This window comes from Clarias gariepinus, chromosome 17, assembly GCF_024256425.1.
Source record: "Clarias gariepinus isolate MV-2021 ecotype Netherlands chromosome 17, CGAR_prim_01v2, whole genome shotgun sequence".
Classification (NCBI taxonomy): Eukaryota; Metazoa; Chordata; class Actinopteri; order Siluriformes; family Clariidae; genus Clarias; species Clarias gariepinus.
The window spans coordinates 9793175-9811488 of record NC_071116.1 but is presented as its reverse complement, the minus strand read 5'-3'; the positions used below and the strand labels follow the sequence as shown (position 1 = coordinate 9811488).

The following is an 18314-nucleotide window of genomic DNA, read 5'->3' as shown; positions in this document are numbered from 1 at the left end:
TCAGTGATGCCCCCAGTCCCAAACAGCCTCTTTAAAAAAAAAAATCCACGTCCACTTAATTTACTTGCAATTGTTGGTGTCCCATTTAAGAGAATCTGAATGGACCTGGTTGGCCCACTAGCATAATCTGCTAGAGCCCATTAAAACTCATCCCAAACTGTGTAGTCCCCTCTGAAACATTTCTGGTTCTCTTCTTCAGGTTAAAATAACAAAAGACCTACTTACATATTGAAAATGCCGTTTACTTTCCTACTGGATTTCAGATCTGTACCAACTGCAGTAGGTGAGAAACATCTTAAGTATTGATTTTTGCTCAGAAAGACCCAACCTGCCTTGTCTCAACAGTCCGGGGTGTGGAAGTGATTCATGGTGTGAGCAATGTTTTCATGGGATATTTGGGTCCGTTAATGACAATCATTGCTTGAATGCTACATCTTATTTGAATATTGTTGCTAATCATATACATCTATATCCATGTGACCATCCACCTCCATGGTCAAGGGTTAGATTCTTGCCACGGGTTTGTGTGCATAGAGTTTGCCTGTCCTGCCTTTGCTTGGTGAGTTTCCTCCTGGTTCTCCGAGTTCACAGACATACAGATTGGGCTAATTGGCATTTCCAGATTATGTTATATGTAGCACCATGGTCATGAAGGCACCTTGTTTTATTTTGCTGTGTATTGACCTGTATATGGTTGAAATTATATTAAGAGCCTACTTGACTTGATTTGAAATTTCAAAGTAATAAAAACGTCAAAGCCAACATACGCTATGAGCTACTGAGATTTTTTTTTTTTTTTCCTGCAACACCTCTGTTTGATTGATGTGCAGGAAAGCAATGATTTGCATATCTGTGCATTTCTCCCACTCTGTGTCATTTCTCCAATGTGATCAATTGTACTGTGGAGAGAGAAAGAGAGAGAGGCTTGAGGGTGGCGTAGATATTCCTAGGATAGCCATAGCAAACCCCTAGCACTCAGAAGTAATGTGTGTGCTAGGGGTTTGCTAGTTTACAGTAGATGATTTTTCCACTCTGTTGCCTATTATGAAGAGGCACACATTTTTGTGATTCCTTATAGTTACATTTTTGTGATACCAATTCATATAACTGGCATGAGATAGTGATTTCTGATACGAAGGCTGTGTGTGTGTGTGTGTGTGTGTGTGTGTGTGTGTGTAGATGAAGCTGTTCAGACTACACCACTTCACTCTCATGAAGTGTTCCAGGGTGCAAGTCCTAGAGAAAGCCAAGATCAAGATCTCATAATTCCTCATGAAGGAGTGGACATGGCCACAGATCTGCCTCCAGTTCTTGAGCACGTTGATTCTGGACAAGAGGATGAAACACTGCATCCTGAGCAGCAATACCTCCTCAGAAAGATGCTGCTCAGTCACAACAAAGCTTTGCATCCAACCTGGTCTCCAGTAGAAGCTCCTCAAACCACTATCACTTACAATCCTACTACAATGATGCAGCCTGCTAGTAAAACAAAGCCATCACTTACTTCATTAGTTATCACAACAGCGAAGATGGAACTGGAGCCAGATACTCTCCCTCCTGGTAGGTGCAATCCTATGTTTAAGTGTTAAAAAATCTATTTCAGCATGTTTCCAGAAACGGTTATGTTCTGTTTACCACTTATCTGTTGTATGCACATGGTCAAATATATATATATATATATATTTTTTTACTTTTTGCAATTTACAAAAGACTTTTGAAACAGTCTTTAAAAAATACAAAAATATGTACAAAATTAAATAAATACGTTTAAAGACTGAATCAGTCGTTTTACATAATGTATTTATTTTCCTCTTAGGTCAAAGATTAGAAAATCTAGAAATATCCCTGCAATATGAATAAGATTTTTCAAATCATGTTAAATCTGATAAAGGAAAATCCAAATTAGCAGACACAATCAATGTTAAATAGCTACAGTGAAAATGGATGCAAGTGGAGACACATATTACACTTAAAATACAAGCTAAACAACTCACCTATAAAAGCAAATACAGAACATAAACAGACTAGAGAGCATAACAGATGGTAACAACAGACAAAGCCATTGCTACACAATGAGTCTTGGAAAAAACAGTGTGATGTGCTGGGGCTAATGAGAAATATTATTCAGTGCTTCTTCAGCATTGGTATGACGGATCCTGGCCATGAGCAGAACTACTGTCAGGGGAGGATCCTAGACAGACATACAAATGGTCACTTCATTGCTCAAGCCCAACATGGTCCTTTAGGAGTGCGCCCCTCAGCGAAGCTGGCAGGAGATGTGGCGTACTCCTCACAGTGGTATGCAGGTTTTTCTGCATAGCTGATGCAGGGCATGAATTACAAGGAAGACTATGAGATAGAGAGGAGCGATACCCTCAGTGGAAAAGGGAGGTGGAGTGACGTCCTCAACTCTGCAGAAATTCTGCAGAAGATGGCGTCAGCAGAGCAAGGAGACTGAATGATCCACAAAAAAGGAAAAAATGTGGAGCAGTCTTTAAAGTGGAGCTGAATAACCTAGAAATGTAATGTAGTTAAAAGAGAGTTATGTCTATGGTGAAGCTTTTAGCAGAAATGGCATCCTTAGTAGGGCAGGGTAGCGGAGCGAAGGTGTCCTCACCAGAGTCAGGGGTCAAAGCACAAGAGGCCTTGGAGAGGTGCTGTTTATTTTTATATAACTTATATAACTATAATATTTTTGCCTTTGTACAGCAACATAATTAAGTTCAATCTCAGTTTGTCACATCTCCCAGTTTTGGTAGGCAGGGGTCAGAGCACAGGGTCATTATATGGCACCCCTGGGGCAGCCAGGGTCATGCTCAAGAGCCCAACAGTGGCAACCTGGCAGAGCAGGGGCTTGAACTGCAAGCCTTCCGATCAGTAACTTAGAGCCTTAACACCCTGAGCCACCACCGACCCTAAATGGATTATATGGAATTCAAAGGAGTTTAAGAACTGAAGTATAGAACTTCAGCTTTAACTCAAGGGGTTTGACAAACCTAGTTAAGAAATCACAGCCATTTCCTACATACAGTATTAACGCTAATTTCTACTGGCTCAAATAATAAAAAATATAAGTAATATTTTTAATGCTTAAATGCATTTTTTTTAAGTCAGTGACTGCAGACTAAGACATGTTTTAATAGACAGCTGTAATTGCTGTGGACAGCTGCTCCACTGGAGAAATTATAAATATGTATTAAAAACCTTAAATGTTCATTGTGATAAAAATTTGAAATAAACAGTGCAGTTTAAAAAATATTCTAGATTTATTACAAGTGAAATATTTTGGGTTTAAAAAAATACAGTGGACCAACTCCAGTAGATGTTGAACATCGGATTAGACACAGCATCCCAACTCATCACCAACTGTGACAACATTACACTGAACTTGATGCATTCTATGTTTCTTCACTTTACCTTGTGCCCCTGGACCTTAATTATCAAATAAAGTGCCAAATTTACTTTCATCTGAAAAGAGGTGATTACAGTGATTTTTAAATGGGTTTATCCTAATCAAAATGGTTAGTGATTATCATACAGAAATGGAAAGTAACCAATTCTGTTTGCTGAATTTCAGTTACCTGTTCAGTGCCTGGTTCAGCATGTTCTTTTATTTGCATGCTTTTCTTTTATCATAATCTATTCTATTTATATTTTCATTTTAATGCTATATTATTAAGATTTTCACATTTCTCATTTTATAGTTGCCTCAAGCTGTATGATCAATTTCTCTGACCCTGAGGGCTACATTGATTCTTCAGAGGATCTACCACTTCCAGATGGCACTCTTCTGCAGTGCACTTACACAGTGACTGTGTATACAGGTTATGGGGTGGAACTGCAGGCATGCTTTAAGAAATATCCTGATTTTACTTTTTTCAGCAGCAGGTTTCATTTCCTGCCTTTCATTTATTTTGTGTTTTATTAGAAATTTATTGTAGATTTTATTAGATATACAATGTAGCCAAATTCGATATCCACTCATAAACCACGTTAAAATATCAGTTAAAAACATTAGTAAGATTGTTTTCTATTGCAGACTAGTTAGAATTAACTTTTAAATATGATACTTTTAAAGTCATACTACTTGCCTTAGTGAAAGTAGTGAAACTGGTTAGAATGTGACCTCGAGTGGCCAGTCCTGGCAGTCTGACAGATCTTAATGGTATCTACCCATATCACCTGTCAAATTGCTGTGATTTTAATGTCATCAAATGCTTTCTTTTAACTAATTACTCATAATACCTAATCTTCAATTAAACTTTAATCTTTTAATTTTGTATGCAAGGAATCACCCTTCTAAGCAGTGGCGGCTAGTCAATAAGGGGCGCAGGGGAGCCGCCCCCTTAAAGTTAGGCAGGAAAAAATGGTACTTTAACTTATTTTAATAATGAAATAAAGGCATTTAGTCACAATAACGGTCGGCAGATTGTTAGTTAATGTAATGAATAGTGATTGACACGGAAGCAGCTAAATATGAGAAATGACAAGAATTTTCTCTTTGCTTAAATACCCTTTTGCAAGGCGATCGGACAAAGAAAGTAAAACAGTTAAAATGCTTGAACCAGATTGACCCGATCTATTAATTAAGCAGCAGTCAAGTGATTGCAGCTGAGGTTACACTCAGTGCTTTTTCAGCACTTCTAATGGCTATTCACATGCGATTATTAAAAGTTTAACTTTAGTTTGTTTTCGACCTCCTCCACCCCCTCCCTTTCCCGGCGCAAAAAAAATTGCCACCGGCCGCCACTGCTTTAAACAAATACAGTACCTTTAAACAGCATTGTAGTTAATGTGTTGTGTGCATGCATTACGCTAAATGGAAAAATCACAACACTGGCACCTAGATCATATACACTCAGAGAGAAAAGTAGAACATTTTATTAGAAAGTTAATAATGACCTTTTGTTTTTACTGTATATGCCCTTAATTAATAACTTTAAATAGAATTTATTGGTGCGGTGGACATAGTACAAAACTCTACAGAATACCTTTTTTGTCATCACAGGTCAAAAGTGTCAACCTTTCAGAAGGTGAGCAGCTGTCCATTAGAGCAGTAGACAAAGATGGCACTTTACTGGTACTTGCTAATCAGACTCTGCTTGTGGAGGGTCAGGTGATCCGCAGCCCAACTAACTCAATGTCGGTACTTTATCGCTCTTCACCTGAGGGCATCACAGGGACTTTCCAGCTTCATTACCAGAGTAAGTAAAAATTCTAAACTCCCATTACCCCTGCTTAACTACGTTATGTGTTAATTTAGTGTTAATTTGTTGTTGTGTGCATGATGAGGTTACCAAAGCAATTAATTTATATTCTCTTGTGTGCCAGTAATTTATAATAGAATTTTTTTCTTTTTTTAATGAATTTTTATTTTTATTTTTTGCTGTGTTAATTGCATCATACTAATGTAGTATGAAGTTGTACAGTAATTATACTGGAAGATGACACACTTATTAAAAAAAAATTATCCCTTTTGAAATACACTGCATTCCAAATTATTATGCAAAACATATTTTTCTTAGATTTTCCAAATTACCTATATGAATTGCAGTCATTGTAATTTTCCAGTCATCAACTATTAGAGTACAATTGAAAGGTTTCTGAACAAACTGCCCAGTGATAACAGTATATTTAAAAAAAAATCAAAATGCATTTAAATGCATGTTCCAAATTATTATGCACAACAGAGTTTCCAAACTTATCATTTTTATAAAGAACAAAAAATGGTCGTTTGTGAAATTATAAGCATTAGCAGGTTACTACAAACTGAAAGGTAACTGAAATCAAACAGTATTCAAGTCAAAACTTTATTATAGGTGATGTTACATTTGCACATAGGACTCCTTGTTCAAAAGGAGCTTCTGAACTCTCCCACCCATTGAATTTGTCAGGTTTTGGATGGTATCTGCTTCAATTGTTTTGCATGAGGACAGAATAGCGTGTGAACTGCCTCCCACCATCATAGACACTCCTTTTGATGATGCTCCAGAGGTTCTCAATAGGGTTGAGGTCAGGGGAGGATGGGGGCCACTCCATAAGTTTGTCCCCTTTTATGCCCATAGCAGCCAGAGATGCAGATGTGTTCTTTGCAGCATGAGGCAGTGCATTATCATGCATGAAAATGATCTTGCTGCGGAATGCACGGTTCATCTTTTTGAACCATGGCAGGAAGTGCGCTTTAAGAAACCCCACATACTTTATGGATGTCATTTTCACTCCGTCAGCCATCCTAAAGGGGCCGACAATTTCTCTCCCCATGATTCCAGCCCAAAACATTACTCCACCTCCTCCTTGTTTGCATGGGGTGGCCATCAACCAGCCATCCACCACTCCATCCATCTGGACCATCGAGGGTTGCACGGCACTCATCGGTGAACAAAACAGTTTTGAAGTTAGTCTTCATGTATTGTTTGGCCCACTGGAGCCGTTTCTGCTTGTATGCAGTGGATAGGGGACGTCGAAAGGATGGCTTACGCACAGCTGCAAACCTCTGGAGGACCCTGCATCTTGTTATTCGGGGCACAGTGGAGGCACCAGCAGCTTCAAAAACTTGTCTGTTGCTAAGACAAGGCATTTTTGCAGCTGCTCTTTTAACCCGATGTAATTGCCTGTTGGAAATAGTCCTCAATCTTCCCTTATCAGCACACACACGTGTGCTCTAAATCATCAATTGTGCGATGATCGCGATGAAGTGTCTTGGCAATGTTGATTGTTCTCATGCCTTGACCTAAACACTCAACAATTTGTTGCTTCTCAGGAGCCGACAGGTCTATTTTCTTTCCTATTTTGGTTGAAAATGTAGGCTGCTTAATAATGTGGGACAGCCTTCTTAAGTAGTGTTGCCTTCAATTGGACACACCTGTCAAAGTTATTAGCACAGGTGTCTGCAATTGCTTTCAGTGATATAAAGAGCCCCGACACACATCACCATCCATGAGTTCAACTGACAAACAAAAAAACTCTTACCTTATCACTCCTAAACACTTTTTGCATAATAATTCGGAACGCAGAGTATTGTAAAATATTAAGTACTATATATCCACATTTTTTCTACATTTTTGGCAATATGAAATAGTTTAAAATTATTTTGACTACAGTGGCTTGCAAAAGTATTCGGCCCCCTTTAACTTTTCCACATTTTGTCACATTACAGCCATAAATATGAATTAATTTCATTGGAATTCCACGTGAAAGACCAATACAAAGTGGTGTACACTTGAGAAGTGGAACGAAAATCATACATGATTCCAAACATTTTTTACTGATGAGTGTTAATGACTAAATAGAGTGCACCTGTGTGTAGTCTAATGTCAGTACAAATACAGCTGCTCTGTGACGGCCTCAGAGGTTGTCTAAGAGAATATTGGGAGCAACAACACTATGAAGTCCAAAGAACACACCAGACAGGTCAGGGATAAAGTTATTGAGAAATTTAAACCAAGCTTAGGCTACAAAAAGATTTCCAAAGCTTTGAACATCCCACGGAGCACTGTTCAAGCGATCATTCAGAAATGGAAGGAGTATGGCACAACTGTAAACCTACCAAGACAAGGCCGTCCACCTAAACTCACAGGCCGAACAAGGAGAGCGCTGATCAGAAATGCAGCCAAGAGGCCCATGGTGACTCTGGATAAGCTGCAGAGATCTACAGCTCAGGTGGTGGAATCTGTCCATAGGACAACTATTAGTCGTGCACTGCACAAAGTTGGCCTTTATGGAAGAGTGGCAAGAAGGAAGCCATTGTTATAAGAAAACCATAAGAAGTCCCGTTTGCAGTTTGGTCAGATGAGACCAAAATGGAACTTTTTGGCCAAAATGCAAAACGCTATGTGTGGCGGAAAACTAACACTGACATCACTATGAACACACAATGTCAAATATGGTGGGGGCAGCATCATGCTCTGGGGGTGCTTCTCTTCAGCAGGGACAGGGAAGCTGGTTAGAGTTGATGGAAAGATGAATGGAACCAAATACAGGGCAATCTTGGAAGAAAACCTCTTGGAGTCTGCAAAAGATTTGAGACTGGGGCGGAGGTTCACCTTCCAGCAGGACAACGACCCAAAACATAAAGCCAGGGCAACAATGGAATGGTTTAACACAAAACATATCCATGTGTTAGAATGGCCCAGTCAAAGTCCAGATCTAAATCCAATCGAGAATCTGTGGCAAGATCTGAAAAGTGCTGTTCACAAACGCTATCCATCTAATCTGACTGAGCTGCAGCTGTTTTGCAAAGAAGAATGGGCAAGGATTTCAGTCTCTAGATGTGCAAAGCTGGTAGAGACATACCCTAAAAAACTGGCAGCTGTAATTGCAGGAAAAGGTGGTTTTACAAAGTATTGACTCAGGGGGCTGATAAAATGTGATAAAATGTGGAAAAGTTCAAGGGGGCCGAATACTTTTGCAAGCCACTGTATATAATTATTTTATGTTTTTTAACAGAATTGTAAAGTTTAGATACCTTTTTCTAAAACTTTTAATATTTAAATTTTTCTTGAGTAGTGTTCCATCTGAGCTGCTCTTTGCCACGCCGACCTCACTTCGGGGAGGTATCAGTTTTGGATTTGCGCCCAGGAGGTACAGCACATTTCTCCTGCCACATGGGTTACCATCTGCAGGGTGCAACAATGTTGACCTGCCTAAATGCCTCTCTGCCTGTCTGGAACCAGCATGAACCCAGCTGTATAGGTGAGAAAGAGTCTAAAAGTTATATATGGCCAGAAAAGTATGCAATTATAAATTACTTGTAATATGAGACCATTCAGTGATTTACATGTCAGTAGTAGTATTTTATAATCATTGCAAATAATTGCTGGCCAGCAGTGGAGTGTGGATAATCCAATAATCTAATAATAGAGGTAACAAAAGCATGTGACAGTGAAATTTCATGGATTGGATTTTTCATCTCAGAAAAAAAATATGAAGATAATGCAAAAAAAAAAAAAGGAAAATAATACTAACATAACACATAAGCGATTGCAGTCAATATTTTTTTTACATCAAGGTCTTCACATCTTCTTCACATGGTGTAACTAAATGACCATTTTAAGTTACTATACTGTATAAAGTTTATTTCTAGTTACATGCTGTGCTAGTGCAGTAGTCTTGTCAGAATGACTTAGAAGGACCTTATTAAACATCGGGTATGTAATTTTATTTCTTTATTTCTCAAATATTATTAAGATGCTGCCTCTCACCTGGCTTTACTGAAACATATACTGTAACGCCATTTTTTAGAATATTTTTTTTACACATGAAGTAAAAAACTTACAAATCTCCAAACATGCATAGAGAAGTCACAATGTGGGGTCCAGTAATCTAAAATCACAATGAAAATCTTATAATAAAAAAATATGAAATAAAAATAGGTTTGAAAATACTAAATATTGTTTTGCATTAGGTGCTTATACAATTTAAACAAATTTGTAATGCTGTCCCTATTAACTGCTTTTCAAAACTTTTTTGCAGCTTAAGTGCAAATTGTCTCGAACGAAAAAGATGGGACATACCAAATATCAAGAAACTCTGAAATGTTTGGAAATATTTTTTTAAAAGTTCTCCTATTTACTCAAGCTGTTGCTAATAGTACAATTTGTAATGAGCATGGTTGTTTTATAGTATAAAAGCTCTTTCTGTAATTGATATTTTATAAAATGTGTTTTTAAAGCAAAATGTGATTTGAAGCAATTCCATATTGGAAGAGAAATGGCTGCTGCATTTAATTTACTGCATAATAGGTGTTAGTACTGAGATGTACAAACATAGCAACACATCATTCAACTGTACTGAGACAGGTACTGTAGAAATAACTAGAGGTACTTTGCATTGGTGTGCGCACATAAGCTCCTAAATAGGCCCCAGAACCTGTGGAGTTTTAGGTTGATATTAACTGTTTTACACTATAATTGTTTCAATGTCCTACATACTAACTGAAATGCTATAATAATGCTACTTTGTAAGTGAAGGGATTTCTCCTGACTCCCTCTTAATGTAACTTTATTATATGAGGTACCAAAAAATGACCTGGATCATCTGATTGGCGTACTGTACAGTAGGCAAAGTGGATCAAAAAATACCAGTAGTTCACTCAGATACTGTTTAGCAAGACCGGACTTATAGGTCAATGGTAGTATTTTTACAATTATGCCAACTCTCTCTTTGAGCCAGCACAGTGTGGATAAGGTTTCAAGGTTTCAAGATTTGTTCATACTGTGACTTATGGTTCTAGAAAGGACTCTGTCGCCTGAATTCTGGACTAACTGTAGCTTGTTTTGTGCATGTATATCCAGATAGTAAGGTATTACAACCGAAAGGTAAAAGCATAAAATATTTTTTCTGTACTATGTACTGACATAATGTCTATTATTTAAGTAATATCCCTTAGATGAAAGAAGGCTATATTAGAAAAAAATATTTACATGAGCTGAAAATTAATGGATGGAATCCAGTGTATAATCACACCAAAATCTTTTACCGATGCACATGATGAATGGAAGACCATCTAGAGATATACTGTGTGGACCTTGTATCAGTAAATTCTTTTTTTGTAAGTACTAGAAGAAGGATGTTTATAAGCATCTTATTTAAAAAAAAATCTCATCTGGCTAAAAACTACCAATTAACTGTCATTAGTATCAATACCAGTTACCAGATTTATGAATGATACCACCCAGAGGAAGCATATGGAACGAAAGAGGAGTGGGCCTAAAATGGAACCTTGCACAACACCAAACTTCAACAAACAAACCAAGTGACAAAGATTTGTACCAGAAGTAGGTTATTCCTTCAACTACAACACCATTTTCTAATCTTTTAAGGAGAATATTTAACTAAGGTGAAGCAACACAATCAAGGACGTACAACATGGGTCAGAGGCCAGAAGTTTACTTAAGGTTAAGGTTACTTAACATTTTAACTAGCATTGTGCTATGATGAGGCTATGGTATCCAATTATTTAAACCATGAATGTACATGGCATTCAAAAAGAAATTCAGGTTTGGGGAAAAAGAATGCTAAAATGCTAAAATCCAGACCTTTGCTATTATCCTGTTGGCCAGCCCAGGATTATGTTATGCTTCAGAAATTGAAAGATTTAATGAAAGAAAAGAGTGGCTGACTATTATGGTTGCAGCCACTGAGAGACAGGAAGGGCGGCAAGCATTGAGAGCCAGACATACTAAGAATTTTGAGAGAAAGAAGGACTGCAACCCATCATTTAGAGAATGGCAGTGAGCTGTGATAGATGCGAAGGGCTGATAGGAAGGTGCTAAGGGCATTTAGAAATGGGAAGGTTTGAGAGCTTTGTGAAACAAAGCCGGTACAGTTATTAAAAGACAGAACAGCTGTGGGCATGGAGATTCAGAAGCTGAGAAGGAGGACTAAGATCCTTTGATAAAGGCTGAGATTAACTATAATCAGTATGAAAGTTTGATTGGAAAAAAGGGGGCCTCTGAAATTAGATATTGCTGAGATGCATTAGAGAACATGGTATCAGAATAGTGAGGGAGAATGTAAGTAGAGAAAGATTAGATACCTGGGTAAATGTAGCCAAGAGAAAAATGAAAAAGAGCAAATGCAGAGACAGTATACTGGCAGTGGAGGTTTGGACCATTTTAGTGAACTAGAAATGGCTGGAGGTTCATGGATAGTAATGTTGCGAGATACAATGTTTTTGCATTTTTTCTTTACGTCTTAGTTATCATTTTAATTAAAATCAGTAGTATGGGTTCTCTGGTATGGAAGCAAATTAGCATCATAATTATTTGAATGATATCAGCCTTTGAAAAACATGTTTTAAAATTTAATCACTGTTGAATTGTTAATTTTGCCATTTAAATACTACTGAATTTATTAAACTGAAATATTTGACTTAAAAAAAAAAAAGCAACATGAATTTAAGTGCTCGGAATGTCACACGAAATTCTCAACAGTCCATTTTAAGCTTGGAAATTCAATACAGGAAAGCAATCGAGCCAGAACAGAATCCATTCGTCAGTCACGTGACTCAGGGAAGTGGACGTCTTTGATACCGGCTCTGAGTGAGACTAGCAAGAAGACAGAAAACACCTGCAGGAGAAAGTGCTTCACCGTGATGGCGGAGGGCAGCGGCCCGGTTAGTGCACCTGCAGTGTGTTACTCTAATTATATACTGTCAGATATTCTAGTCATTTTACTGTGATAAAGGAATTTAGTCAAAGTTTAGTTAAAGTCGGGGTAGTGAGCATGGGACGCAGACTGATATTTGTTACAAACACACGAGAGCGAGAGAGAGAGATACACAGTAGTGGCCAAAAGTATTGAGACAGCAAGACAGCATGTGCCATGTGTTGGGGCTCTCTGTGCACAGAACAGGTGATGTCACCAGTTAGTTCAGGTCTGGGTGAAGAGTCGTGTTAAATAAAATCAGCTGCCTTAGTTAATTGATGGAAAAAATAAGTGGCGGGACTTATAGCCGGGTATTTTTTAAAATAGAGATTTTTCTTCTTCGTTTTTAAAAATAATTCTGTCCACACAACCTATGGTTTAAAAATAGCTTTGTCCACATGAAAACACAAAATACCCTGTTAAGTGCTGTTAGGAGCCTCCTTAATCAACAGGGGGGCCAATCAGAAGCCTAGACAAAATGTCATTACCTGTTGCGCTTTGTAGAAGCCAGACGGGTCTCGTCCGAAACTGCCATCGCTGTCTGCGGGGTCTGTGTCGTCAGAGTTTAGTACAGTATGTAGCAGTAGCGCTTCATAGGACATTCAGGCACCTCTGTTCGTTAACGTAATGTGTAAGTAAGTACAAAGTGCCTAAAACTCAGGAGTTCTCAAGTGTGAATTGTGAACTTAGTAAGTTCTGTAGTAACTTTGCGCCATGATGTTTATGTTTCTACACATCCTGCCAAATCTTCCCTACTGTACCTTTTACAGGGAAAGTAATGGCAACAGCAGGTAAGAAAGGTCATAAATGTGCCTAAAAAAAGTTATGATTCTAAAATGAGTCACCTTCAAATAAATATGACTACTGCAAGTATTTATGGAACAGTTAAATAATATTCAGTGCCACCAAAAGTCACTGGTACTGTAAATTGATAGCACTTGTGATAATAAAAAATTAAATCTGTAATTGGGAAGGAAATGACACTTCAGAGTTTGTCAGTGTGCTCTGACTGTGTGCAGCTGCATGAAAAGTGGCTGTGATCTTACAGTAACTGAGAGGTTAAATGTTTACATTAATTAAGGGCTCATAAATAATGGAAAAAGATGGCTGAGAAGTAGTTGCATGGCCAGGTGTAGCATGACTAATCAAGTAAATAAAAGTGGAGCATGCTTTTCACTAAAGGAAGAAGAAAGACTGAAGACACACAAGTCTGGCAAAGCATCTTGAGAGATGAAACTTTAGACTTCAGGCAGTTGTTTACTGCAAAGGTTTTTCATTCAAGTATTAAAGGCAATCCTTAAGTTTAATGGTTTTTTTTTTCTTATTGTTTAAGAACCCCCAAAATGGATGTGTGTATGTGAACATGTCTGTAATTCCTGAATGGTTAATGCCGAACTTTCCTTTCGATTTCACTGGCATATTGAGTGTTTCATGTCATTCAAGTAAACAATCATCATCCTCATCTTTTCATAAGACCACTGGAGTACGTTCTATATATTCCAGGTGTGTTCTTTTCTTTTAGCTAGACGTCCACTTCCCGTGACTGACGAAAGGATTCCGTTCTGGCTCGGTTGCTAAAAAAAACATACTAAAACGCTTTTGTGAAGAAGGGATTTTAAATGTCTGCTTTTGCATATGAGGTATATAGCTATGGCTATATGAGGTATATAACATAGCTATGTTAGGGAGATGAAATCCCATGCATATCTCCCTGTCCAGCTCTCTGTGGAGGGACGGTAAAAAACGCCACTGTGGGCAGAGTGTTGTCACCATCACCTCACCTGAGTCCCAACAGCACTCTTGAGCGCAGCTGCTCCTGGTCCCTAGAGGCTACCAGTGGCCAACGACTACATCTTCATCTGGAGAGGATGGCACTGGGACCAACAGACCGGTGAGTGTGTGGCTGCATGTTCCTCTTTACATATACTTGCCACAGATAATATTTACATTTCTCTAGAATGTATTCACTCTCTAGTTACCTCACCGTCCTGTTATTGTTATTCTTAAAGTGCAAAAACTTCGGCAATTAATGGGGGTTGTACTATTGGTGTGAATGCTGTGGTGTTTGTTTTCCAAGGAATTCAACTTGTGATTTTCCTAAAATTCCTATTTTTTGTCCAATTGGAAAACTACATCTGTCACGTTGGACAACAAAGAACTCCTTCAAAACGGCATGAAATTCACTGCAAAACTCATTCCATAGACTATAATGGGACTATAAAATCTACAGTGGACACACATTGATCCATGTTTAGTTTTTCACATCCCTTACAAAACCTATATGGGTCTCCTGCCTTGTTTAAACTTAAAAATGAGAAGATTTGTCAAACTGGGAGCTATCAAGGGTCGATTGAGACTTAATTTAAAGAACAAAACGGATTTGAACATTCATTTGGCACTCTGGTATCAGGTTACATTCTCCGCATGTGAGTCAGTTTTTTAGATCATTTACTTTTCAATAGTTTTGAGGCCATTAACAATTGATTTAATTTAACAAACACTTTGTTGCAATACAACAACCTAAAAAAAAAAACACACTAAATGAATAATTCCTGTACGCTTGAGTATGACCCCTCTCTTCTGCTTCAGGCTTGTTTTGTGGAGTGGTCTGGATGCTGGCTCTGTAGTTCTGTTTGACTCGGATCGAGGAGTTCCTATACCATTTGAGGGTGTCATCAGCGAGGGACCAGCAGTAAGAATCCAGTTTATAACAGACAAGCCATACAACCAGAACACCGGTTTCAATATCCGTTATGAGGGTGAGTAGGCTTCTGAAAAAGCAAATAAAAACTTAGCTAGTATTCAGCCCTGGCGATGCCAATGACACTATGCTGACTTTAGTCATTCTTTCTGAGCAGCATTTGAAAAGGGCCACTGCTATGAGCCATACATCCAGAATGGAAATTTTAGCAGCACAGACCCAACTTATGGTGTTGGAGCCATAGTACAGTTCTCCTGTGAGGCTGGCCATTCTCTGGAGCAAGGCCCTCCTGTCATTGAGTGCATCAATATACGAGACCCCTACTGGAATGACACCGAGCCTTTGTGTAAAGGTATGAGCAAGCACAAAGACCACGTCTTAATTAAAAGATCAAAATCTATTTACTAATCCAATTTTTCCAATTTCTTGAATTTAGCAGGCAGTCTCCTTTACTGACAATGTACAGTACTGTAAGCCCAGTCACACAGGCAGAGTAATGAAGTATCTTGCTCCATCTATATCTATATTTCCAGGATAAAATCTTTTTTTATGCCATCCATTACCCTTTCTATTTCATTTCTCGTGTCAACTGCACAAACCTAAGCAAGGAAAAGCTTAAAAGTTTGGACTCGGATGCCGCCAAATGTGCAAAGATTGCAGTCATGTTTGCTGTAGGGGCTGCTGTAGCTTCTACCTCACTGGCAGTGCCAAAGTTTGTGCAGCATCATCAGGCGAATGTAGAAGAGCAGGTGGCAGGCCATGGAGAAATGCATCAACGTACAGTACGTACGACCAGGGTGACAGGCAGAATAAGGAGGAGCAGGTTTAGGCCCGTGTTTAGCTTACCAGCGCAATAGAAGCTACTGTATTTGTAGTTGAACTTTATTTTTTTGTACTGTAGAAAGCCTACTAGTTAGTTCCCTTAAACAGCCATAACTTGACTATATATAACAAATATTTTTGCCAGGATTGCATTGGTAAAGCTCACACTGCTGTAAGTGATCAGCATCATTTGATAAAGATGCGTGGCTGTTTAATAGGCCTGTACAAACTTCTACTGTGGTCAAATTTATACATGTTTAGTCTATCCTGTGTATTTGGGGAATCTCACTTTCAAGACGATTGTTTAAGCCGATCCGGCTTCACACTTCTGTGGAGCCACTTCGACACCCAGACCCCACTACCTTTAGCTCATGAACTTATTATTTTATACAAACTGCAGGTCAGATCTCAAAACATATACAGCATTGACCTAATCGCCCCATATCTCATACAAATACAGTAAATACATAAAGTACCTAAAGAATTTTTCTTATCATTGATGATAAACAAAGGATACTCTTAGCTATATAAATAGTGAGACATCCATTATCATTATGCGAATAATTAATAAGCTGTCAAATTAAATTAAAACAGCCATACCTGTTTAGTCCTTGGTGTTGAGTTTGATTTCTTGTATATGTTGTACTGTACATACTTTCATTTAAAAATTTGCTTTAATTTTACATGAGCATGGAGATTGGCAACCCTCGACCACAAGGGCGTAAGTCAAGAGGCAGCATAAATATTACGCAGGTTTTAGTAATCTGAGCAAGCTGCAATCTTGAAATACTGTACAACCCTACTGTTTATGTAGGAAAATATCTAACTACAGTTGCTTCTGAACTGCTTGATTGTTGCCATGACTTAGCTTTCACATGTACTGTACATTGATTACATTTCCAGAGAAACATCGAGCACATCGACCAGTACAACTGGTTTTGGTAATTTGTTGCTAACTTGGCAAGTGGTGTTAATTGGTGTTATATTGTGTTATATATGCAGCTTTATGTGGAGGAGACCTGTCTGGCCCCAGTGGCTTAATTTTGTCCCCAAACTGGCCTGATTGGTACGGTGAAGGTGAGGACTGCAGCTGGAGGATTCATGTTGGTGAGGAAAAGCGTATCCTGCTGGATGTACAGCTGTGGGTTCATTTTCTCATCCACTTTCAAACACATACAAGTCTCAGAAAATGTTTCTGTATAGTTCCTTGTTCTTGTGGAGTTCTTTAATAGGCTCTACCCTTCAAAGGGTAAAGTCCTTTTAAAGGTTTTAAAGTGAAGTACTTTGTTGTTGTGATCTACTTAATCCATACAGTATATGAAACAAAGAGTGAAGCCTGGTTAAATCTAGTATATCAGTTACATTAGTTTCCTTAGAAATTAATTCTATTTGTAAATTGTTGGCATTATATGTTTCCTAAATATATTATCCATTAAAATTAATGTTTAACATTCTCTTTTTTTAGTTTGAATCTTAGTGACAGTGACATGCTGACTATTCTGGATGGCGATGAAGTGACCACACGGATCTTGGGTCAATATGTGGGAGGAAACAGTCCGTTTAAGCTTACCTCCTCTACTCCTGATCTTACCATCACCTTCCATTCTGACCCAGCCGGCCTGGTGTTTGGCAAGGGAGAGGGTTTCATTATCAACTATGTGGGTAAGAGGTTACACCCCTGGGCCTGGAGCACCCCTCTACCGAAATTTCTGTATCTTTTAATCTCGCAAAGCTTATAGGCACTTCCTGAGTGGGAAAACATTAATATGCAGTAAAGAAGCAAATGGGAACAGGTTTGGAAACCACCGATTTACAGCACTAATCGGAATAATTGAATATAATATAAGAATAAATAAGTGAGGTTTATGGAAGTATATGAGCTAAAATTCACACAATTCCCACAGTACATAATAATATGCTCCTTGTGTTATTTAGTTCAACCTGAGGTAATTTTTAAATTTAGTTTTTTACATTCAATTTGCAAACATTTTTGATCAACTAACAAAAGAAATTCCATCCATAGACTATTGACAACCTGTCAGGTAATTTTTCTCACCCAGACTGCAATAAAATACTGTTTATTCAAAACGATATTTCCAACAGTTTGTTAATAGAATTTTCAGGTATATGGCAATAAAATAAGGATCAATAAAGCATTAACTTCCCAGTAGTGAAAAGCACATAAAGGTTCAAAAATAGCAAATGTTACAGATGTTAAATTTTAATGTGCATGTAACAATCCCTGTAGCATGATGCTCAGGGACCATAACAGACTCAATGTCAGTGTGCATGTGAGCTTTTATTTATTGGTTCTTATGCCCTGTAGCATGGCAAACTAATATACAGTAATATGGAACCTCTTGCAGAAACACTTTTCTTTTGAGTCTTGGCTAATGGACAAGTTGAAATTGCTGCTGTCCTATTAATAAGAACATGGACATGCTCATGGCCTAAGTACAAACCCAGATACCACTCCTTCACTTATCCAGTTTCAAACCTTGAGGTGACACAAACTCATATAAATGATTTGAACATTTGTGTGTTTGTGCATACGTTCTGTTTTAATAGCTGGTGAATTAAAAAGTCATATCAATATATACAGTATGCTAGGAAAGTTACATACTATATTAAATATTAAAATATA

At 38.1% G+C, this 18314-nt stretch overlaps 1 protein-coding gene across 1 annotated transcript in view; it reads left to right on the top strand.

Moving 5' to 3' along the window:
• The window catches only part of LOC128545564 (seizure 6-like protein), a 63563-nt gene that overhangs the window by 35600 nt on the left and 9649 nt on the right, over window positions 1-18314 (top strand). The window contains exons 2-10 of the mRNA XM_053515975.1: window positions 1180-1560; window positions 3705-3844; window positions 5009-5204; window positions 8506-8691; window positions 13867-14038; window positions 14737-14906; window positions 15006-15200; window positions 16673-16811; window positions 17136-17332. Of these exons, the coding sequence (XP_053371950.1) occupies window positions 1180-1560; window positions 3705-3844; window positions 5009-5204; window positions 8506-8691; window positions 13867-14038; window positions 14737-14906; window positions 15006-15200; window positions 16673-16811; window positions 17136-17332 (1776 nt within the window). The remainder of the gene's footprint in view (window positions 1-1179; window positions 1561-3704; window positions 3845-5008; window positions 5205-8505; window positions 8692-13866; window positions 14039-14736; window positions 14907-15005; window positions 15201-16672; window positions 16812-17135; window positions 17333-18314) is intronic.